Consider the following 25,827-nt stretch of genomic DNA (forward strand, 5'->3'; position numbering starts at 1 on the left):
TGCGGGATAGCGGCGTTTTAGCAGGGGCACACATGCCCCTGCTAACTATGAGGTCTGAAGCGAGAATTATTCTCGCTTCAGAGTCTCTTTAAAAAGGGAAATGTGTATAAATTTAAACTGAAGAGACTGATCAGGCTAAAATATTCAAATGAGAGTTCAAAATGACAAAAATCAAAGCAGAAGAAAGTTTCAAAAAAATATAAATTTTATTTCAGCTTTATTTTTTACACTTTGTAGAATAGGAAAAAAAACATTTTCAATTTTATACAACTTTTTTAATCACTCTGAAATATATAAAACAATGTATTTATATTTATACATGTGTATATAATTAGATATAAAAATATGAATTACTGTATAAAAGTGTTGGCGAATAACCGGCTACCGTAAAGCCACCTACGGCTACAGGAATTAAATAGAATTTTTTTTTTCTTCTCCAAATTCTGTTCCTGCAGCAACTGACTGTATTTCCTTTACCCAACACCTTTAAAACAGGTGTTGCAATGTATAAAACTACCCTGGCAACCATACTACCAAGATGATAACAATACTTTATTAATAGGAATTAAATAGTATTCTTTATATTTATAAAACATTTACAATTGCATTCCAGAAAAATATATATATGTACGCTGGTATATATATATATAAAAAGTGAGAGGGGATTGGGGGAGGGGGCGGTAGAAGAAACTCAACCAATGAAATTTGCTTTATGACCTGAAGATCAGTTTAGGGTTACAGATGAACATACCATTCATGGGGGGAGACCAGATGCCTTTGGATGTCAAACCAGTGCAGTAAGATCAGGTTAGAAATATAATAGCAATCTAATTTTGCTTCCCCTGTTGTAACATCCATTTGCACAATCATTCTATTTTTATCACTTGCATGCTCCTGAACATTCCTGCACCTCCAACTAGGAATAATCTGAACATATTATTGTACTACCTAACATAAAACAATAAATAAAAAATCCCTTCTGGCACTGTATACACCTTCTCACATCCCGTTTCAGCTAGGGGGCAGTACTGCAATGAAGCATCACACCAAAAGCTTGCAACTGGGCATCCCTAACCTGATAATTTATTGGGGGTCCACGAGGTACACTGGTTAGGTCTGAGCAGCTTTTAAGCAAAGACACAGTGCCAGCATGCAAAAACTGACGGGGTGACTTCTTATGCAAGGCCCCGCTTGTCCAGTTAAAAGTTTTTGGCTCCGAGTACACATGGGTTTTTAACTACTGCTAAAGACGCCACATCGCACTGAAGAACTGCATTTTCCTGATACTAAAATATCATAATCGGGGCAGATTCATAGTAAAATTCTAGTTTCTATAAGGCAAATTGCGACCAAATGCCAGTAGGCTTTGTTTCCGATTCTCTAATAGTTATGGTCATGTCTAGGAGAACTTATAGAGAAGCATGTGATTAGTTTGATCAGCTGACAGACTTGCAAAGCTCTGATTTGCTGTGATCACATCCCGTTTTAGCACATGACAATGACCAGCAAATCAGAGACTTACAAATCTATCACGTGATAACATGCTTCTCCACGAGTTCTCCTAGACATGGCCATCACTATTCTCTGACTAGAATGCTTTTGCTCATGTGGATAATTATGAAGATCAGCAATGTTGATGCCAAATCTGGATGTTTATTGCAGATAATAATGTATTCTATCCTCAAAATATCTTTAGGGAGTCAGCAAAGGCAAGTTCCATATTTTTCACATGACGGGCTCGATAAACTGACCCTATTATTCATATAGCATGAATAGACTATCATACCTTTGCTTTTGAAATATAAAAAAAAAAAAAATGCTAAAAATGGCAGTCTGGGCAAGGCACAAGAAGAATTAAAAGGCAAACGACAGCAGTCCCTCAATGGAGTCTCACCACTGCAGAAAACAGTAGCAGTGTCCGGCAGATGCGGCCAGATGGATCGGAGATCGCCGCTGGACGATCACTTCCCCGATCCAGCTGGCCGCATCTGCAATCACGGCTGTTGTAAGTTGTATACCTCATGCAGGGTTGTGGAAACACATAGGCCCATATGCAATTTTTTTTTTTCACCTGAGTTATCTCCTAGGAGATCATTTTCATCTTCTCTGTAAACTAAATTTTCAGCATTTTACAATTGAAAAAGTACCCAAAAGTTGGTGAAAAATGTATTTTAAGTATTTTCTAGCTTGCTGGTGGCTTAAAAGGCATTTCATGACAAGTCGTAAATATATCACCTAGGAGAAAACTGAATTGCTTATAGGCCCCAGAGTCTTCATACTGTTAGGGATCATTGCATTCCTCTGGTTTAAGATCGGAGATTTGACACTGGTTACAAGGCAGATACTAGACTACAACCAACTAGGCATAAGTTCTACCGAACCCCCCCAAACTTCCGACCTTTCCCATACATCTGGAAGGTCCACTAGGCACCACTAATATGGACATTTACATAACACTAAATACACAGTGGTCTAGAGTGAAAATTCCAAAACGCTATGAACTAAAAATCGAAAGGCAATCTGTACCTACTAAACCAGTGCTGATCAACTCAACCCAAGGGAGCCACAACTCTCCCAGAGTTATTTCCGTTAGTTATTGTCGATATGGGAAGCATTCTACTACAGGCACGTTTTCAAATACAAGTATAAATATATTATCGGTTTCGACTAGTGGATCTTGCTATGCAGTAGGAAGATATGCAAGCAATTACTCAAAAAGGACCTGAAGTCAAAAGAGCCCCCTAAATATTTAGCCAAGCCAATTGCAGCTAAAAATAAATATCGTTTTTTTAAAGTATGCCATGGCATTAGCTTGCTTAAAAAAAGTGCTAAATAGGAAATCTAGTCTAAGCAGAGGAAAGAAAAAGAGCGTCACAGCAAAAACTTTATAGACAGGCAATATGATCACAGCAAGTTCTTACATGCAGATAATAGAAACAGTGGTGGTGGCTTAGCTGTGGTCACATTCTCTGGCTAGAATGCAGCTGTGGAGTACTCTTCTATTTCCTGAGCCTAGGAGAGATACAGGAGCAGGCACTTCCTGCCCAGCACTTTTTTCAGAAAAATCTGAAAAGTGAAAGCAATTTTTATCATCCTCATTGCAAATTTTATCTCCATTGCAGTTTCACACTGCTTAATGTGTTTGTCAGACTTGGAATTTAGGAATGAATGCACTTGTAAGGCAAAGTTCTCCTGTGCTTTTATAGAAGATACAAATATATCTATTAAAAAAATTCCATCTAGATGCAACCCTCAAAGTCTTTAGGGAGGAGAGCTATGTACTATACTATACATTTCATCAGGATGACTTATTTAAATAAAGACAATAAAAGACCTCAAGTATGTAATGCTGGGAATACACGATTTTTCAGTCGATTTACTATCCGATCTTATTTTCGATCGATTTTCCAACCAATTTTCTTATCTTTTCTTATCAATTTCCATTCACTTCTATGAGAAATCGATCAGAAAAACTATTGAAAATAAGGTCGGACATTTTGAAAATTATCCATCGAACCATCTGCTGAAAAAAATTATGGTGTATTCCCAGCATAAGAGGTTGCATACCAATTTATTGCCCAGATGTCAATTATTGCTTAAATAAAAAGGCATTTTTGTTTTCTCTCTGTACTTCTACAATATGTACAAAAAGGCAATCAAACCCTTTAAGATAATCAAGGGGTAAAATATACCCTTAAAACAGAGTTTAAGAATTAGTTGCTATGGCTTCAGTTATATTTGCCCATATGTACAGCTCAACGAGATCACATTAAAAAATATATATATACAGAAGCCTTATTGCCCTGTAACCTGTTCCTAATGTGACCTGTTGAGCTTAATCCAAAAAGTCTTTTGGAAAGACCACTTCATGTGACAAACCAATCTGTTCCTACAACAGAACATAGCTATGGAAAGCTTAAGCAATCCCTCTGATGGCAATCAAAGAACTCAGAGGGTTGGAATACCCCTATATTAAACTAGTACCACATGTAAAATTTGGGGGAAAGAGGGGGAGGGGATGGTATTCAAAATAGATTTAAATTAAAAATAAAAAAAGCCAGAAGACAACATCCTTCTGATCAGTATGGCTGTGAATTCTTGTTTTTCCAAGCAAGACAAGAATGCCACCATCAGTCTCAATTAGCAGCATTTGGATCAATTGTTTTGCATAGCTTGTTAACCAGAAACGTATAGAATGTCCTAAAATTAGCTGTCATCCGAAGTCAACAGTATCCAGCACAATTGAATAGGTCGAAAAACGTTTGACTCAAATGTTGATGGTCAATTTTTTTTTTTTTTTTTTGCTTTTCTTCATCTTTGAGTCCTTTCGTGCTTCAGTAACTTTTTCAAGAGGACACAACTGATCACCAACATTCAGCTAGCTATTCAGGGTCTGTAGTAAGGGTGCTTGAGTATCCGTAGATCCGCCATGTTGGCTTTCATAGTGGTAATTCTCAACATGGCAGGAAATGCTCTGTGTTCTAGGGCAAGCTCACTCTTGTCCATAAATAGTAATTAGAATAAGCTATGTGCATATAAAAATACACTGATGTACATAAAAATGTACCTGAATACACTTAGTGGTCTTAAACATTCAGGAAGTGGACGTTGCCTTTAGAACTTGGGAGAAAGAAGGAATTAAAAAACAAACAAAATCCACTTCCAGATTAAATTCATTCTTTGTAGCAGAAATCCATACTGTTCTCCATCAAGCCAAATAACTTCACATTACTGCTTAATAAACAGCACCCTGAAACGTAACACCAACTGGACGACTTCCCGGGGTTCTTCTCAGTGTGCAGGCCTTCCTTCATTTCCGCAAGCTCGACTTGCCCCGCTTTGCACTTTCCATTTCATCCAACTCTGCTTCCATCTCCTTCGGCTTGCTACATTGTCCACAACGCAGCAAGACTTTCTTCCACTGAGCAGCACTAAAATACTATTCACTTGCATCAAGTGTACATTCAACATGCCCTCTCCACCTTGCAGATGATCTTCTCCTCAAACAGAGGCAACACAGCGTCCTCCTCGGAGATCTCTTGGAACACAGCGTTGCACTCAAACTCTTGGCTCTCCTTTTTGAAGTAGTATCTGAAATTAATAGGCAGGATATTAGACTCAGATTCAAAACACAAGTGAGCTGCAAAACATATAACAATAAGGCTATGTTCACAATAAGCGTTGCGTTTCCGTGACAGCAAAAAACGCAATGGATCGGGACAGCGGCGCCGCTTGTTTTGCTTGCGTTGCATTGGGTACAGCAAGGCAAACAGTCAATGAAAAGTATGCTTCACTTTTTCTGTTAAAGTGAACCATCCACCATTTTTTTCCTGAAGTTTTTCCAAGTTTCTAATGGCTATAGGATCGGCCCTGTTCCCCCCCTCCCCTGCTCTCTGCCCTTAAGGCACATGTCCCAGTTTTGAGTGTGATTCTTCCAACGATCAGTGACTTTAACGACGAGTGATTGTTCGAAATATTGCGACATTAGTACAAGTGTGCGATTAGGCACACGATGCTTTGCGATAACAGTCAGGGCAGATCAGGTCTTTGAGATCCCCGACAACTCCCACGCAATTGTGCCGAGATCATTTGAACTCTCGTTCGCTCCTGTCGTGTGTGGCCACGTGCTCCCACGGGCTGGAGGATTGATCGGGAATGCTTCTTGTCCGGTGACATTGCTGTGATTCATCTTCCTGCATCTTCAGGTGAGTATTTAGTTATTTATTCAGGTGCAGGTGTGAAGATAGGATCTGTGACTTCTCTAAACTCTTTAAAGCAAAAAGTATCATATCTACGCACCCCCCTGCTGATTAAAGCTTTTGTTTGCTAATTGCTAATGTGTGCAATAAAATTACATCAGTCCTTATCTGCCTGAAATTTCTGTGGTCCTCAGAAGTAGGGTTATAAAAGCCTCTGCTAAACTTTTAAATATAAAAAGAGGTAAAATTGATTTTTTTTTTTATTATTAATGAGCCACATTGCTGTTTTAATGTGCTATGGAGATGCCCTGGGTGCTAAAAATGGTGCTTGGTTCCCTTTAAGGCGTGTGTTTAGCAGTAACACACTTCATGTGCGTTATAATGTCATGCTATGCACCGCCAGCGTGTATACCGCTAATGGAAAGCGGGTGGTTCTGAAGACGGATGAGAACCACGCAGTGGGCAAATCAGGACAGATATACAAATACACATCCCGATATCACTCGTCGTTACCAAAAGCGCACCCGAAAGACCACAATGGCCCGACATCTCGCAGCATGTTTGATCGATACATGCAACCAAGTTCCCCCCGAAATTGGTCACATCGTCAATCGGGCATGCTGTTGGCGGCACAGATTTTCATCCGATTCAATACGAATTTTCGAATCGGATGGTTAATTGGCCGCCAAGTCGAGAGATGTATGGGCACCTTTATTCTAATTTGCCGCATGCAGGCTTTGTATGAAAGGGGAACTGAAGAGAGAGGTATAGGGAGGCTGCCATGTTTATTTCCTTTTAAGCAATACCAGTTGCCTGGCAGCCCTGCTGATCCTCTGCCTCTAATACTATTAGCCATAGCCCCTGAACAAGCATACAGCAGATCAGGTGTTTTAGACTGTAAAGTCAGATCTGACAAGACTAGCTGCATGCTTGTTTCTGGTGTCATTCAGTTACTACTCCAGAGAAATAGACCAGCAGGGCTGCCAGGCAACTGGTATTGATTAAAAGGAAATAAATATGGCAGGCTCCGTATACCTCTTACTTCAGTTACCCTTTAAAGTCTATGTCCAGCCTCCATTGCAGTTCACTCACAGTACGACGCAGGCATTATGCAACTGACCACTGTGACTCCAGCCCAAGACCTCAAACTCAGTTCGGTACTTACTTATAACTTCCTTTCTTGCTCAGCAGCTCCTTAAACTCTTGTAGCGTCAAACTAGGCTCCTTCGTCCGGATCATATACGGGATCCTCTCTCCGCAGAAGTAGTAGACGATCGCCAAACCTCCTTGTCCTTGATCACTGTTCATCTTTTTGGCAGACTTAAGCCTATAAAAATAAAGGAATTGTAATTCGGATTCCATTTAATAAAAAAAATGCAATAGAATAATGTAATTTGTGGTTAAATCATTTTTTTGTGCAGACACAATAAAAACCAAAATAAATTAAGGATACCAAGGGTAATTTGCAGTGGAGCCCACTGAAGGAGTGCCTCTAGAGTGGAGATAAGTGCATCAGGGAAGTGTTTAATGCCCCTTTGCTGGCCACCATTACCAGTCTACATCACAGCTGGACTATTGCAATGCCCTCTATGCAGGCCTTCCAAATAAAGACCTGTACCACCTACAGCTAGAAAAGAATGCTGCCGCAAGACTTAACAAGCCAAACCTACCATTGCCTTGCCAAACTTAATCAAGACCGTTCCAGCGCTGGATACGTTTAAATCAAAAATGAACAGCCACCAGTTTAGTCTGGCATTTATGATCACATAACTTTCCCCCGGTACACATCACTATGTAATGATCTGAGACAAGCTTATGTGCTTTGAATCCTACAGGAGAAAAGCACTTTACAAATGTTTTGTCGTTGTACAGTAAATCTAAATTTAGACAGACCAGAGTCCTACGTTAAAAAAAAAAAAAACAGCTATTCAAATAAGCTCCTGTGATGGCCTTGTGCTCACGGCAATCTCTGATCTCCTATGTTTTTAGAAAGAAGCAGCACTATCATGAGGACTTATGAATGCCACAGGAAGACATAACTTGCACAGAAAGGAAAGCAGCGCAAACAGATTTCAAGTAAGCCGAGATATATAGACAGAGAAACTAATACCAGACTCTGCAGAGCAGGGATAACTGCCATGAAATGTAAGTTTCCAGGAACAGTAGAGGTGAGAAGAGACAGAAGTACAGTACTTACTCTTCAGAGAGTTTCAGCGTGGAGAAGCCAGAAGAGGCGACGTTCTCGGTGGCTTTGCTTCTTTCTTTAAGCGTTGCAGACTGCACACACCTTCAGTGCAAACAAAAAGCAGCATTAAAGAGTGTGAACCAAACAGCTGGCTGACATTATTTGATTTTCATATTTGCCAAGGTGCTTAGTTTGTCATCAAGATAGGCTTTGTTCAAAATAAAAGTATTATTTTTGCCCGGACTCACAAGTTCTGCTTGCTTTTCAGCTGCCAACTTTAGAGTAGGACTAAAGTCAAGTAGGGGAAGCGGCCCGCAATACAGCAATGTCATGAAAGCCACGGTAGCATTGGTTTACCAAGATTCCCCAAGCATGGAGAATGGCAGCCGTTTAGCAAATCTGACCTGTGTTTTATTAAAGCAAACCTGATGCGAAAATAAACTTATGAAATAATGAATTGTGTGTGTAGTACAGCTAAGAAATAGAACATTAGTAGCAAAGAAAGGAGTCTCATGTTTTCCCGTACAGAAAGAGTTAAACTTCAGTTAGCTATGCAAAAGAGCTTCTCTGAGCTCTTTGACCCAACTTGGGTCAAAGACAGTCCTGTTTTCTGAAGCACTTATACAAAGAAACAGCGAGAGACTGCTTTAGATAAGGTTTTACTGCAGGGAAGTTCAAAGGGTCATCAGATCTGAAAATAAAAATATGAGACTATTTTCTTTGCTACTAATGTTCTGTTAATTATCCCTACTACACATACAATTCATTATACCATAAGTTTTATTTTTCGCTTCAATGTTACTTTAAATAAGAACTCTATGATTTGCTAAATAAACAGCATCATCCTAATGAAAATTGATTTTAACCTTTTAAATACCATTCCTCGTTGAATCACCCCACAATGAAGTCTCTGACACAGTCATAATCTAATATCCTTACATTGCTTGAGCCATATTTGGCTGAACCAATTACCTTATCTGTACATTTTTGGGATCATAAAATGAACTGGAGTAGACCAGAAAACCCCCAAACCCCATAAGCTCCCAGCTGTTCCTCTTCCTGAGGGACAGTCCCTCTTTGGGAACCAAATCTCTTCCTTTCTTCCTTATTTGTCCTTCTTTCAGGACTGATGTACAGATCTGTGTAAATATATGTATTTTTCTACTGAAAAATGTGTTTAACTGACTCTAAACTTTATCCCCAGCAATTAAATTGATATATTACTTATTTTCAAATGTTAAAATAAAGAAAAATGAATGATGATAGAAAGGACGAGTTTGGCTTGCATGATAACCTACAGGTTTTGGTTCGGATTTCTTTGTGATATGCATGGTGAGGGGTGTGATGGGCGTGGTTAGAGGTGTGGTAGGGCCGTGTTTTAAAGTGTCGGTATGCCAAACACTGATAAAAAAAAAAATGTAAGCTACCCTTGGGTAGTATCCTGACCAAATTTGATAACCTGTGATTCCAGTACTGACGCACGGTTGCAAGGCAATTAGCCACTGTGCCATTACATTCTAAACTACAATGGCAACAAAAAGGACAGCTTGCCCCTCATTTGCCGCACAAAGCAGTAAAAATATGTTTACTTTTCTATATTACTGGATCAACGTAGAACCCATCAGTGATAAACCTTCTGACTTTTACCTGCTTTTGTGAACTTTAGGAACTCTCTTTTCTTCAACCAGGCGTCTACGGGCTTCTTCCAGTTGGTCGAGTGTATTTGGAGCATTGAGAGGTGGCATGGACGTGTCCTGCAGGAACAAATGTGCTGGCTGAGAGGTTGCACGATGAGTTGGCCTCTTTAACTCTGGACAGTGGTTTGCACTGCTGGAAAAAAAATGGATTTCCATTACCACTTCAGAATAGATCAGCATCAATAAAGTCATTATTGCCCCAAAACAAACAAACAATTGACATCATATGATGCAAGTTTGGCATCCATGTGTTACAACAAAGACTTGCTGTGCCTACATGTGTCCCTAGACTCACCTAGTGTTACCATCCCGATGATGTTTCTTCATCATTTTGGCACTTTCAATAACCCACTGCAAGACACTATGGCTGCGTTCAACCTCCTGCTCGGCAGAAAGAGGGGTAGTCAGCCCAACGGAGGCGTGTCCTTCTTCCACCTTTTGTGACTGCGCACAGCCTTCTGGCTTTCGGGAATTCTTTGTACCTTGGGAACTGAAGAGTTATAACATGAGCATTTTTGTCGGACGAGTTACAAAGGTAGACAACAGTGAATCAGAAAAACAACAAACTAGAAGCCATCGGAGGACTCAACGGAGTCCTGTTTTGTTCCCGGTTTGGTTTCATAACCTAACCACATTCAAATTAAATTTTACAGAAAGTTATAACCCATTCCATGGAGCAAATACTACATTTTATTTGGTGTTTCTATGTCTGAAGCTGCCAGGAAAGAAGAGGAAGTTTGATTTTGTGTTCCATCTATAGTCAAACTTTGTTGGCACATAACTATTTTAACAAGCTGTAGAAATAAAGAATTTTAGCTAAAGGTAAACTAATATGAAAATAACAATAACTTAAGAAATCTTTGGTGAGCAAAGGTGGCCAAACACATTGATTTTCCTGATGATTCCCAACAGATTCGATCAAGACTCAATCCCTCAGATCGACAGTTCAGGGTCGACTGCTGAACAGACGGTAGAGTAATGCATGGCAGAACAGCATACATTTAGAGAAACAAGGAGAAGAATGATGTGATCACCCGAGAGGATTCAGCACTCTGAATCTCTTGGCAACAAATCAGGAAAAAGGTAATTTAGGCACCCCGCGGCACCTGGTAATCTGGGCGCCGCCATTGACCACAATGTTAATTGTAGCTATAGCATTGCCTTAGTGTGTAATTTGCCCACCGACAATAGCCAGAGCCCAAATTACGTTAAGAACTGTGTAATCCGGGCGTGCACAATGTTGCATGATATAGCTAAAAAAATATTGCACAAAATTGTTTGGAAAAATTGCTTAGTGGGTATGGGCCTATACTAGAGGCAATAAGATTGGCAGATATATACATACCTAACAGAGCCACGCATCTCTGTGTTCTGTGTGACAGGAGCTTCCATTCCAGGTGGAGCTTTAGGCCTTAAGTGATAGGAAGTTAAGCTTTGAGCTTTGCCAAATAACGCTTGACCTTTGACTTTCCTTTGAATGAATGGAGACTGTGATCTAGGCGACAGATTAGCTGGAGTCTTCAAGACTCTTGATACATGGTCATCCAGGATAGACTGTGGGTCATCTTCTGTGGAAGCAGCTGGCAAGGCCTCATGGTTCGATGACGGGATATCATATTCAGCTTGCTCTTCTTCCTGTCAAAAGCAAATAACATTTTTTTCTCAAAATTCTGTCCAAGGTCTTAAAATTATTATTTCTTTCAACATTCCAGTCCAAGATATTCTTTCATAATTAATCCCAGCTACACCACCACCGAGTCTACTATGTCTTTTGAAGAGCGCAAAGTAATTAAAGTTACTCCTGTATCTCAAGGCCAGAACCTTGCCAGAGGCTATTCTAGTAGCATTCTGAACTTCTGCATGCCTCAGCCTGTCAACCTGTCATAGTGCCAGGTGCATGCTACAATCAAACACTCATTTTCCTCTGGTGCTACTAACCAATGCCTCTCTACTTGAAATTTACAAAAGTATTTTTTTACCTCTTTCAACCTCTGCAACTTCTCTTCCAGCTTTTCTTCAGCGTCTCTCTGTTTTTTTACTTTTTCCAAAGCCATCGTCAGCTTTGCAGCAAATTCTGCAGGGTTCGTTGGCATCATTTCAGCTGGTGGGCGCAGAGTTCTCTGCAGAAATTAGAGGAGAGCTTTCAGGAAAAAAATATTGCGGTTTATTCTACAGGCTACATTGTGGAAAACACTCGGCATATTAAGGCAGACCTGAACTCAGAACTTACGCTTTGTTCTACAACTTACATGTCAAACTCTGACCCGTGGGCCAAATCTGGCCATCAGAGCCATTAAATTTGGCCCCCAAGTAGTTTCCCCACTTTGCATTATGTTTGGCCCCACTGTAGACCACCAGGGATGCTATATTGGAGGTGAAGCCCTAGATCACCAGAGAAGCCATTTGAGGGAGGTAGGGGCAAAGCACTAAACACCAGAGAACTGTATGGGGGGGGGGGGTACTATACACCAGGGAACTGTATATGGGAAGGGAAGAGAATCACTAGACACTGGGGAATTGTATAGGGTTTGGAATGGAGGCATTAGACACCAGGGAACTTTATAAGGGACGAAGGTGGCCAGTTGACATTGAAGTTGGCCAAGGTCCCAGAGTTGAATTTCGGCCCCTTTGTATTTGAGTTTGACACCCCTGCTCTAAAAGATACACAACAGCATAATAACCTTTACAGAAAAATATTCCTTTGTTACAGCCGATACAAATCCTGCAATAAATCTGCAGTTTGTCTACTTCCTGCTTTCATAGAAGCAGACATATTGTTAACATCCTGTGTTTACCAATTACCTCTCTGCCATGGCAGTCAGCTGATACAGCTGAGGGATCAAGTTACAACTTGTGATTAGACACAGATGGGGGGGGGGGGGGGGAATCAGACAAGCTAAACTCTGTAAATACATACAGGGTGCATTTCTCTATGTTTCCCTTCTGCCCTGTGCACGCTTCAGTGATTGTATATGTGGCAGAAAAGGGGTGGGAAAAGGAGGACCTCTGGGGTGAAAAGGCGTACGAGATGAATCGGCGCATGATACTGGCGGTATATGGCTTATCCTGCTGCTGCACAAGTCCCGGCAGCATTAATTACTATTCCCCCTCCAGGTCCACGTGGGTAGTGGGTAGTGGGGAATGATGTAAGTCGGCTTCCAGCTATTGGTAGCTGACGAATTACATTTTAAAAGTAACTTCAGCTCCATCTTCTGATGGCGCTGAAGTTACTCTCTGTGCTCCGCTATAGCCATAATTCCTATTGCAGTCTATGGTGGCACCGGCTGCGCCCAAATCTCCTGCGCTGGATTTGCATTGTTTGGTGAAAAGAGCTATTAAAATAATGCCCAGTCGCCCACTGAGCATTTGCTCAACTTGTACCGATTTATGATAATCATTTAAAGAATAACTATCATGACAAATTGTAACATTTACAATACATATGTAACAAATGTAGGTTTGTTCCAGAGTGGAATACACTATAAATTATTCGCACTCGATTTCCCGCTCGATTCCCGTCAATTCGCTTATTTCCAACATGTCCGATTTGCATCTCGATGGATCGTTAGGTCGATTTGGCATACTTTACATGCGAATCGACCTAACGATCCATCGAAATGCAAATCGGACATGTTGGAAATAAGCAAAACGACGGAATTCTAGCGGGAAAATCGAGTGCGGGAACGCACCGTGTGTATCCAGCATTACAGTAGGCAATACAAATCTGACAGGTTTTGGACTTTTCCCAAAAATAAAAAAAACACGCCACAAAAAATAAAATACTTACAGGAACAAAGGGTAGAGGCACTTGTCCATTGGCACTAACACTTCTATGGATTTCCCTTTGTTTCTTACAGCGGTATGGTGGTACCCCATCTCTGTCAATAAAGAAGAGTTTTCTGGTCATGCAAAATGATAAATCCACATGTATTTCCTGGGTGTCACATTATGATACTTCTATAGCAGAAGCAGGCCCCTATTCAATTACCGGTAAGCTCTCTCCCAAGTTTTCTTCCAGCAAATAATACAGTCATCTTAAAATAACTTTTAAGCTTGCAGCCACTAAAAACATTTTGAAGAGCAAGTTAAAAAATGGCATGCAAAAAAACTTTATAAAAAAAAATGTTCTTGCTTGTCGGAGACTTAAAAGGTTTATTTTATTGAACGTGTGCAGACAACTACTGAGAGAAAACTGTGAAGAAAAAGTTAATTAAATAAGGACCTTAAAGTAAACCTGTGAGAAACACAAGCAGACGGATACTTACCTCAGTAGAGGGAAGCCTGTGAATGATCTAGAGGGTTATCTGATAGTCTTGCAGCCCACCAATGTTAACTGGGACTCTCTTCTCTATCACGGCCATGCCCCCGTCCACGTAGGAGCGGGACTGCACTGCACAGGCTGCCCACGTCTGCGAAAAAGCACTGACTCGCTTGTGCACAAGCGGCTCTGAGCTATTGTGCAGGCAATTCTTGCACATGTGGAGCACGACCACACTACAGGGATGAAAGCGCAGCCGGGCAGTCAGATTAGGCGAGCTCTACTCAAATATGTTCAGAAGGCCCCATCACTGTAATGGTGAGGTGAAGGAGGTTGGGGAAAACCTCTGGACTATTCAGAGGCCTCCCTCTACTGAGGTAAGTTTTATTTATTCAAGTATTTTAGTATCTTTTTCTCACATAACAATGGTTAATTTGCATATATTCAGCAGTGATGCACTGGGATACATCTCAAGCTCACTCCAACCTGAATTATCGCAAATTCTTTCTATTTTAAGAAAGCAAACTTGTTTTTCTCACAGGTACACTTTAATCTCTTACAAAGTGATCAACACAGATGGTCAAAGCCATTTTTTCTGTTACTTTTATGTATAATCACACAGCTTGTAATTGGAAATATCAAACGCAGCAGTTGATTATTTTGATTAGCCGAGTTTCAAGCTACATAGGTTTATATGAAGTTAATAATCCACTCAAAATGATTAGCATTCTACTTCTCCAATCATGAGCGATAACTTGAGCAACATCATAGTAAACAGCTCACATCCAAACACCAAAACTACAATAAATTGCTCTTTTTTGCTTTCTTTAGGACATAAACTTGCTGATGTGCGAAATAAAGCACATTTTCAGCAATGGCACCTTATCACAAACTAATCAGATATGCAAGTTACCTACAGACATGGTACATTCCATAAGCTGAAATAGTCAGGGGCAGATATAAACGCTTTCCTCATGTAGGTCAACACAACCTGCGCAGCCAAACCCTCCTTCATGTTCAGCCTACGTATAAAGCACCTCCCCCTCAGATGTATTGTGCCTTGGGCCTCAGCATCCCTCTATGTACTGTAGTGCCCACATTTGCAGCCTCCTATTCCCCCCAAAATGTTTTCAGATAATTTTGGATGGCAGTTTTTGAATGAGGACTGTACAAACACACTGTTTGTTCCTGCCCAAAAAGCTCTGTGGATAGGGAACTAGTACTGGGATGGAGACAATGTTGTTATCTCAATGCTTCTTATTATGCTGGGAATACACAGTACATTTTTGCCGCTCGATTTCGCACCCGATAGTTTTCTGCACTCGATTATGCGGGCGGTTTTCTTATCGTCCATTTGTTTTTCTTATCTTTTTCCATTGTTCCCTATGCATTATCGAATGCGAATCGATCGGGCGGGAGATCAGACATGTCGGAAATTATCAATCGAGCCATCTAAATGGCTCAATCGAGCGGCAAAAATGTACCGTGTATTCCCAGCATAAGAGTTCTCTATCACTTATCACTATGAACACACATTACCTCAGGTCTGTAAAAACTGTGCCTTAGTAATTCACTATGTGCATGAGTGTCTCTGTCCCTATGGATAGGGGAACAAGGCAGAGGGGCAAGAGGCACCACTATGTGGAAAAATTCTCTGAAGTTCTAGGACAGACTAGAGACTTTTAGAGATGCAATCCACCTTAGTGGATGGCAAGAGAGGTGGCCAACGACTTTGGGCAATAACTGTACAGTGTGCATGCAGCATAGTTCTGTTCTAGCAGATATTCATATAAGTGAGCAGACAGTGCCCCACAAACTCCCGGTAGTCATAGCAGTTGTTGTGATATCTCAGAATATCTCCCCCTAGAGCTGTTTGGAGCACCTTACAACCAACTAGATAATTACCAGATGCTATAGTCAGAACTGTTACACTGTCAAAACTGTATTGTTCTGCAAGCAAAGAATATAGACTTGTGTTTTCACCTAACAGAGGAGCGTCTCTTTGCACTACTAGGATTCTGGGAAACTTCTTTTTCTGTTTAAGAAGCTCCAGTTCCACCCAGCAAGTCAAGTTTCGGGACATTAGGGTTTTCAGAATGATACACATTTCACACAACGCTACTAGAAACAAACGGATTTTTCAGCAAGTCCAAGAACAATGCTCCAAATGTACACATCAAAATGCAAAAGCTGCAGTCATATTAGGTTATTTCATCCATGGAGGAGCCCAAAAGCCAAGTGTATAGACATCACCTCTTTTGGGAGCAATGCACTTGGCAACTTCATCAAAGTGAGCCACAAAATTCCATACATTGTCTCTAACAATAGGAAGATAAAAAGCAAGAGGCCATGTGTTTCTTGACCTGTACCCTCTGGCGGTCTACATGCTGAAAGAACTGAGGCCTGCAAGTCCATCTGCCAAAGACGGCTAAACGAGTCCAAGCATGTGGAATTTTTATTTCTCTTCAAAGTTTTGCATTTCCTTTTGGGATACTTCAATTTTTCCTCTATTGAAGTTATTGATTTATAACAAGCACATGTAGTAAATCATGGCGGTTAATACTGGAAATTATGTCAACAAGGACCGGATGTTATATCCCTCACTTGAGTAATTCAGGTCATGGTAGAGAGGGTTTCATTGGCTTTGGAATGTTATATAATGAGCAGATACTTACACACTACCATCTGTCACAGACATGCTGTCCTCAGTCAGGGCATCGCTCGAAATCTCGCTATCATTAATACTGGCCGCAGGGGCAAAGTATTGGTAGGCTGGTTCATTTTTCCGCAAATGGGATCTACAATAAAAAGATTAAGAGCTTATGTTAAACTATGAACATTTTGAGCGTTCATGCAAGTAAAGGGAGAGAAGTAATGGGAACAATTTTCCGCCCAAGACATCAAGCTCTGACCTATTTCTGTACTGTAGTAGGACCACTATTTTGACATCATTTTGGAAGTCTTCAGAAGCCCACAGACAAAACAACTGTCCTGACTTAAAGCGTGTGAAAACACAAAATGACTGTCCCCCACAAGGATCAAGACTCAATCCCTCAAGCAACAGTTTGGGGCGGAGTCCTGTACAGACGCATTGCTAGCATAAAGACTAGGGACTTGACACATTCTGTTACCAGGGAGGAGGGTCGACTTTGCTGTGCACGATGGAGCAGGCAGGGTTAGTAGGAGAACAATAGGAAAGGAATGCGCTCAGCCTGAGACAATCCGCCAGTCTGGGTCTCTCGCCAACATAATCGGAGAGTATTGGGGGTGGGGGGGTGCCATGCACATGTTAGATTCTCAGCAGAGGTGGCCCCAACCAGGCTCTTTGGCAGAAATTCATCTACCACGTGTACAAGGCTTAAAAAAAACAAACAAAAAAAAACCACAGGTTTGGTCACTTTGAACAATATTCTATAGTGAAAAAAAAGGGGTGTACCTCTTGGCGAACTTGAATTATCATACATATTCCAGAATATTGGCTGGTATCAGACTATTCTCAGGTTATGACCAGCTTCAACCACATTGCAATTGCAAATATGATATATATGGTTAAACCTTGGAGGAGATTTTGGAGCCAAAATTTGAAAGTTAACCCAGTTTTTATACCCCTTCAGAAACACAGTGGTATAATCTTAAATTAGGGTTAACAACCCATTTTATAAATAGCTGGGCTGCACAGTTTAGCCTTTGGAGTCCTAAATGTGAACTAAGAGTATGTCTTATACCACTGGCTTCCATTTGAAAATGATACTTTCCTGGCTGCCGTTTTGCCTGTAGTACTTTCTGACCCATAAGTATATGTATATGAGGCATCTGCATAGGCTGCAGGGTGGCAGAGTGGATAGCACTCTTACCTTGCAGTGCTGGATTACCAGGATCAGTTCTTGATGTGGACGTTATTGGCATAGAGTTTTCATGTTCTCCCATGGATCTGCATAGTTTTCCTCCCAAATCCCAAATTACATATGGAGTTAGTTAGTTTTCCCCAAAACTGTCCTTAAGCTAACTACACACGCCAAGTTAAACTTTGCTATGGCGGCCGATAAAAGGTCAGCCTCGGACAAGACTCTAGCATGAATACAGTATGTGTACAGCGGCTATCTGACAACTTTGTGACCCCCATGCCCATTGTAGCCCCCATACATTCCAACCACTCCGATGTGCACTGCTTGTCATCCAGCCAGCCACCCCCTCCATAGCCTGCTAGCCTACTGAGTACTGATGCCTACGTACATCATCCGACCCCAAAACTTACCCCAGGGATCAAGTCCCAATCACTGCTGGGCGAAATGGGTTCAAAGTGAGTACGTAGCTTTAGACTATTGCAGGAATAATTAATAAAGGAGAAAAACCCTAAATTCCTCCAAGTACCCTTTAAAGTTTACCCGAGGCGACATGTGACCTGATGAGATAAACATGTGTCTGTACAGTGCAAAACATTAACACCCAGGCTGTTTTACTTGTTTTATTTTGCTGCCTGAAAAAGTTAGGTTTTAGGCATGGAAGTGACAGCTTCTGTCTTGTCAGGATATAGTAAACGTCACAGATAAGCAAATCACAACCATAAAAGTTTTCTTGACAGAATACAACTATGAAAAGCAGGAGGAGATAAAGTATTTTACGCCTGGGACACTTAATAGGCTGCCACGGCTGGGACACTTAATAGGCTGCCACTGAGCAGAGACAACAAAACATTTAATCTACTTTGTAAATGTTTAAATAGAAAATCAAACCATGGGATAGCTAGAAAAAGTAATGTATAGGAGTAGGAGGATAAAGACAATTGTTTATCTCATCAGTACCATTTTCACCTCGGGTTCACTTTAACTGAAAAAAGGACAGTTTTGAAGCTCCCAGCAAGTCTCGGATGGCATAAAAAAGTAATTTATTCAAAAGTTATTCAAGGTAACAAAAACTAATAATAATCAGTTTGTATGTGTGCCCTGACACAAAGATCTTAGTTGTCAAATTTTGAGTTATATTAGTAACCTTGCTTTTGGAATTTTGCCCACTCAGTTTTACTTATTGCCTACAATAGATTTATTGACAGAGTACTGTAGCTGCTGTCAAACTTATTTTATTTAAACCATACAAAACCCTACATTTTAGTTTATAAAAGTGATCTTGGCATGGCATAGTTTGCTTTAATCGAATGAAGTTAACAAAAAAAAAATCTGTAGTTCAAATATATCTTCCGAACTGATGGTTCTAACAGATTTACTATCTAATCCAGGATAAGCCATAAAAAAGAATAACTTATTTTAAAAAAAATACAATCATTATAAGATAAGAAGACTTTGAAACAGCAAGGCATCTTGGGAGGGAGGGGGAAAAGCATAGAGAGGGGGGGAAAAGGGCCCGCTTCATGGATATGGTTCTTTGATCTCTGGAGCAGGGAGAGATTTTGTACACATCAAAGATATGTGAGCTCAGGGAAAGGAATAACAGCTAAGTTAACCTTTAACACAAGGAGGGGAGGAACAAAGAAAATGAAGAAAAAGTGCCCGAGAACAAACAAAATAGCTTGAAGTAAAGAGAAAAAAAAAAGGGGGAAAAAAATTAACCCGTCATTACTGTAAAAAGATATCATTAAATGGAAAAGTAACAAAGTATTTTATAGTTATTAAATTAGTTGATCATGGTACTGAAGTCATTACTATGAAATTATTACTGTCCTACAACTCACCTTTGGTTTCTAGGTGGCATGCGTGAAAAGGCACGGTTTAGTTTCCCCATAGCTCCCAAGCCAGCATTATAGTTATGTAGACCACCAAATTCCTCATCTTCTGTCAAAGTTGGGAGACCAGGCCCAGGGCTGTCCGGAGTGGGACTGTCCTCAACAGCATGAGCATACTCCTTGCATATTTCAGACTGCAAAAAAGCAGGAAAGGCCTCTTGCTCCATGGCCCTCTGAATCTCCTGCTGAGCCAGGTCAAACAAAGTTCTGTTCAGTTGCTGGTTCTTAACGGATTCCTTCACCTGGGCCCGAGTAGCTGGCTTTAAACGCCCCGAAACAGCTTGACTATTTTGTACATACCAACGGTATATGGCTTTGGCAGTCTTTGAGGTTTTGGGTTCCATAGGGTCCATTGCTCTAAAACCATTGCAGGCAAACCAAAAGCTTAGAAGATCCACAAGGCCCTGTCCCTCCAGGTACATGCGAAAAAGTGTTGCCCCATCCTGGTCATCCAGTAAGAGATTGAGGGATCTTCCCCACCTTGAAAAGCGGGTGTCCTGGGCAACACAGCCTTCTGCTTCCCGAAGAAACTCTTCTTTGTGTTTCATTTGTGGTTCAAAGTATTGTGACTCCATAGTGAACTTCTCCGTCTTAAGTTATCGAAAAAAAAAAAAAGAAAAAAAAAACATTTACAAAGGAGACATTTACAAAAATTAAAACTAAAACAAAGATGGTGTGGCCAAAGTTGAACACACTGCCCATGTCATGTCCAGTAATAAAATGATCATTGGGAAACCATGCTGAAGGATCAGTAGATGTGTCCCATGTTCATCATTTTCGAAAAAGGGGTTTCTGATTCTGACTTGACGTATTAACTAATGCAAGAGTCAAGCTTTCAACATACAAAGGTTTGGAGTAAGTACTGTGGGGTGAATTTATTAAGACATGTGCAATGAATAATTGAGATAAAGTAAAAGTAGCTCTTCAAAACAACAGGCCTCAGCTCAACACTGAATTTGTAGTGTTCTCACTGGTTACTTGAGGCACTTGCAATAATTTTGTCCCAGCTTTCATCGAGGATAATCAAGACTTACCTTGAAGTTCTTAGTCTCTTGGCCTGGTACTGGTGGGCGCATAGAGGTCTCCCGGAAGATTCGACCCGAATCTGGCATGCAGGTTAGTAGCCCAGCAGAACTCATGGCTGCCAGAAGCTGTGACAACTATCTGATGAAAAAGAAAAATGACATGAGAAAAGGACTTGCAACCTGTGTGACATGAAATTTAATAATATTTATGTGAACAGACTCCAGTCTAGCTAAGTGAAACAAAAACAAAAGGCCTAATCAAAGTGTAATAATACAAGTGGTCTCTAGGTTGTACTCTGTCACACAAGAACAACAAACTAGAATGTTTCAAACATTCAGGGCCGGGCCGAGGCATAGGCTGGAGAGGCTCCAGCCTCAGGGCGCAGTGTAGGAGGGGGCGCAGAATTCATTCAGCTGTCATTCCTAATTGTGTTTGAAGCAGAAAGAAATAATACAAGGGGATACATGGCAGTGACTGCAAGCCAGATAACTAGATATTAAGGTGCTGGGGAGGTTGTGGGCCCTGTGGCGCCTCTTAGTCAATAGCAATCAGTGTGTGATGGCTGGGGAAGCAGGGATGGAGGGGCGCACTTTGGTGTCTCAGCCTTGGGTGCTGGAGGACCTTGTCCCGGCTCTGCAAACATTACCCTGTTAACATCAACTATGGTTCATGAATGTCCCATTGGAGGAACCATGATGTTACCGACAAGCCTATCACTTGACTACAGAGTCTAGCAATCAGAGGCCAATTTACAGAGAAGGTAAGATTATGTCATGCTACTTCAGTTATGGAGACTCTCGTGACTCCTTTCAGTTGTCTCTACACACCAGGAAATGGTCAAAAAAAAAAAAAAGAGAACTCCAATCAACTACAAGTTCCTTACTGATAAGGTAAATATAGCTATTCTAAACGGTCCACCTAGTTATGCAATATGTGCTCCTCAGTGCCCCTGTGTAACTAGTGACCAGCCTGGGGGTAACTTAGGGTCTCAGTGACCCAGTAATAAGATGTATTCTGTATGGCTCAAGTTAACCAAATTCATGGTCACCACTATATAAATATGGTAAAACATTGAAAATACACAGGTTCTGTATCTAGCATGTTAAGCGTGTGTTTAACACTTTGGGGCAAATTTGCACACTATGGTCTAAATATGAAAGCGGTTAGATCTACAGAATAAGTAACAAAAACTTATTTTTGTTTTTTCTTTTTTGTTGCTTTTGCTTTCATAAAGTTTATCAGGAATCATTAAGTGTGCATTAGGGGGAAAAATCCACTTTAGACTGAAGCCCATAACCATTCCGGAACTGCGAGTTTCTATTACAAGTAAATGGCCATCTGGGATCCATTTTATTCTTTTTCAACATGACTTACGCCATACCCTGTCGCCCTGTAGAGTTTTTCAAGAGAAATTATTCACAACAGGTGGGCCAAAGGCTCTCTCTTTCCCAACATACCAGCGAACGTGTCCAATATATCCAGATGTTTGAAGACTTTTATAGGTAGAAGTTCACAGACATTTGCGGATAAGGGAAGCTAGAAGTATTTCACCAATTCTCATGAAATACTATACAGTTGAGGCCCACTTTGCCCCCTCAAATACAGACAGCTCAAGAGCTGTGATGCAGGTTAAACAGCAGCTTCTTAAAAGCTGGACTAGAGGAATAGAATAAAAGTTCTAATGCCCCATTGCAACAAGGGGGCAACTTAAGTATCTTTTAATGCAGGGTTACTCAGTGTTATTCATCTATGGCTAAAAAGTTATAGAAAAACCCCAATCCTGTTGAGGTCTATGGAACAACTTCATTTTGCGAGACTTACATGTGCTAATGTAAGAATGTTCATAGCACTATCAACACTATGGAGTTTCAACGTCAGTTGTAATCTGCACTGGAAAAGTTACAGGTTTCTAGTTGTCAACAGCAACACAAAAAAATTTCTGTACTTTTTTTTTAAAATAATAAATCAGTATTTAAAGTGTGCAGATTAAAGCCTCAGATCTCCTCAGCATACTGTGATTGAGACAATTTACATCCATCTGCCCCCAAGTAAATAGTCCTTTGGTGTCCCGTTAACTTAATTTCAAAGCGTGACACTTGAGGGCTGCAGCCCTAGCTTCCTGCTGTGACATAGTGCAAGCTTTGGATTGCACAGGGCATGAAAGCCCCTTTGCAAATTGATGCTTCTCATTTCCCATAGTGGGGTAGGTGAGAACGACCTTTCTGAAAATATTTAGACTGATGTGGGTGTACTACCCTCACAACATACTTTGATATTGATGTGTGGCATTGCATTAGCTTGAGCTAAGAAAAAAAAATAAAAAAAAATACAAAAAAAAAAAATAAAAAGTAGTATTTTAAGCCATCTTCAACACTCTTTGGAACCACAGGGAGAAAATGAATAGCTCTGATATAATCACAACCCCTAGGCCACAACACAGCACACTACAAAAACAGCTCATTAGTTTAGAAAGGACTTGACTACACCTCACATCAAGCAGGGGGGGGGGGGGGGGAGGAAGAGTATCTTACTCCACACTAGTATCTATTACAGCCCACATGGAGTACAACTAACACAGGCAATCAAAAGTATACTAGACTCAAGAAAATATATAAAACTAAACAAAAAACAAAACTAGTACACGCATTAAAAACTATTAACAAGTTTAATCAATCTTCCAAAAAAAGTTTTAACCAACCAAAACAGTAATCAGTTGAAGTAAAACTGGTAATCTCATCAGTTTTTGCCCCAAATACCAACAATTTAGGACATATTGCAAGGACTTGCAAGGTAATACTAATGCCCAACACCTTTAACTATAATCACTGTGGAGTAGTGAAAAGCTTCACTGTAAGATTTTTGCCACAGTGTGATTATGACATTTGTTGAATGCTAAACTTCCACAGACAGAATAGCACATGAGGGCCCTTGGCCAGATCCAGGAAAAAAAAATATTCATTTTGGTATAAATACAGTGTGGAAAAAAAACGTTTTTGAACCCCCTTGGGTTTTTACTGCTATCTGGTTTTCCATCTGAGAGAATAATCATCACTTCCTGTTCTAACAGGAAGTGAATCACTCTCCAACAGGATTAGAAACAACAACAAATTAACTTTTTCTATATATAAGTAAGTGGGGGAAGAGTTATAAGCCCTGTCAATTGATTTTAGGTTGTCAAATGCCTGCTCCAAGGGCCACCGGGGCTTATATTAAAACCAGTGAGGGCTACAGAAGTCCCTCAGACAGGAGTGTCAAATCACCCCCAGCGGGGAAATAAACAGCAGTAAAGACCCTAAATAAACTCTCTACAATACTAACAAAAATAAATAAATAATGAAATCTTCCTCTAGTCGCCCTATAACTTCAAGGCAAAACTCAAAAACTGAAAAAAAAAAGCTAAAAAAAAAAAAAAAACAGTATATCTGCACAAGAATCAGACACAAAATAAGTGGCATCAACAAAAACAAAGTCACCCTACAAGATGGCACTTGACACAAACCTTCCCTGGCCAAGCTACAAAAACCTGACACTGTCCCTGCAAATCAGGAAATCAGGGCCCTTGACAAGTGGGCTGAGGTGGGGGCAGTGAGAATATATATATATATATATATATATATATATATATATATATATATATATATATATATATATATATATATATATATATATATATATATATATATATATATATATATACACACACACACACACACACACACAGACACACACGTACAGAACAAAACTGCATATAAAGTGTATACGCCTAAGAGGCATAAACATTAAAGTGGCATCAACAAAACGAAAAAAAAAAGTTGCTAAATATAAACCATATGTCCTCGAGTGCGGCACGGATACAAAACACAAAGTTGCTAAATATAACCATATGTTCTGGATCCCTCCAGCCCGCGGCTCCCCGAGCCCGATCAGCGAGTTTGGAGGGGCAGCGTGGGCAGGGGGTGCAGAAGGGGCACTTCTGCGAGCCGGGGATCCCATGGCACACACCGCCTGTCCTCCCCCCGGGCTGCCTGGAAAGTTCTCAGCACCAGAGATCAGCGCTTACCTTGAGCTGTCGGGGTGGTGGTTGGGGGGGGGGGGGGGGGGATCCTCTTGGTCCGGCGTTCTCCCCTAGATCCACAGTAATCCGATCATTCTTGCTGAAATAATCCCGACTAAGGTCCGAGCTGCGGCGGAGAAACCATGATCCAGGCTGGAAGGGAGAAGCAGGAGAAAGCAGGCAGAGCTCACACCTTCCTGAGTCAGTTAGAACTGGAAGGATTTCTTTCCCTTCTCCCTCCTCTCTCTCCTCTCTGAACTTTTTTTTTTTTTTTTTTTAATCAAAACCAAAAAGCCCTTTTTCACTCCCCCTGGGGACAAAGCCAAAAGAACAAAGGGGTGTTATGGCTTTAATGAAACATCAGTGGAGATCACTGAGAGCTGCGTCCTGGAAGCTCGCTACTAGCGCCTAAACAGCAAAGCCGAGTAAAAGCGCTTCAAAAAATCTCATTCCGGTTCCCCATTCCTTCCCGGGGAGATCTATTAAAGCTGCCTCGTTTTTTCTGATGTCAGGGGCGTCGGGGGATTTTTGCCAAGCGACCAAAGCCCTTGTCTGTGTTCGTCTCCCTGCCAGGACCTGGCATTTCTGAATTCCTTTCTTAAAGCCAGACTCCCCCCTCTGGTTAAGAAAAAGAGTCCTTTGAAGGCCGCCGGACCAATCAGCGCGCAGAGTCTCCAGCAAGCTATTCCTTTCATCCCATCTTCAAAGAGCCTTCAATCACTTTTAACCACTGAAGTGCTGCAAGCAAGGAGGCTAAAAAGAAAGGGGGGGAAGGGATTGAAGATTTTTCAAACTTGCAAAATCAACTGGATGAGCAGACAGAGAGAAAAGGGGGGAGGATAACTAACAAGGAAACAAAAAATAAATAACACATTTTTAGAGTTTAAAATTGTGTGCTGGAGAAATCACATGTACTCAACATTTGTGAATGATTAAGGAAGTTCTTTTTTTTTCTTCTTTCTCTCTGTTAAGTGGTAGCATGTGTTTTAATTTCTATTTTGTTCTAGTTTTGAACTAATTGACCTGAAAGAATTTAGTTTATGCTGTAGAAATGGTAGTGTTTTTCCCCTTCTACTAAAGTGTTGAGACTGCTTACATGAGACATTTGAAGTTTTCTGACTTTGTAAACAAGTTTATGTAGTTTGTCTGCACTCGGTGACATGTATTGCGC

General features: G+C 40.7%; 1 protein-coding gene across 3 annotated transcripts; it reads right to left on the reverse strand.

Annotated features, from left to right (window-relative positions):
* Positions 1-218: 218 nt before the first annotated feature.
* On the reverse strand, positions 219-24,934 carry LOC137521697 (axin-related protein-like). Of its 3 annotated transcripts, none has more exons than XM_068241319.1 (12): positions 24,663-24,934; positions 20,611-20,736; positions 19,526-20,166; positions 16,515-16,637; positions 13,369-13,459; positions 11,561-11,701; positions 10,927-11,216; positions 9,877-10,071; positions 9,532-9,714; positions 7,897-7,986; positions 6,865-7,026; positions 219-5,091 (listed from the first exon to the last, which is right to left on the reverse strand). In XM_068241319.1, exons 2-12 carry the CDS (start codon positions 20,713-20,715, stop codon positions 4,965-4,967), a joined length of 2,148 nt encoding a protein of 715 aa, XP_068097420.1. In that variant the 5' UTR covers positions 20,716-20,736; positions 24,663-24,934; the 3' UTR covers positions 219-4,964. The 3 variants fall into 3 exon arrangements, with proteins under 3 accessions (XP_068097420.1, XP_068097421.1, XP_068097419.1); XM_068241320.1 differs by having other exon boundaries at positions 9,532-9,711; positions 20,611-20,740; XM_068241318.1 differs by having other exon boundaries at positions 20,611-20,740.
* Between the last annotated feature and the right edge of the window lie 893 nt (positions 24,935-25,827).

Source organism: Hyperolius riggenbachi, chromosome 6 (assembly GCF_040937935.1).
Source record: "Hyperolius riggenbachi isolate aHypRig1 chromosome 6, aHypRig1.pri, whole genome shotgun sequence".
Classification (NCBI taxonomy): Eukaryota; Metazoa; Chordata; class Amphibia; order Anura; family Hyperoliidae; genus Hyperolius; species Hyperolius riggenbachi.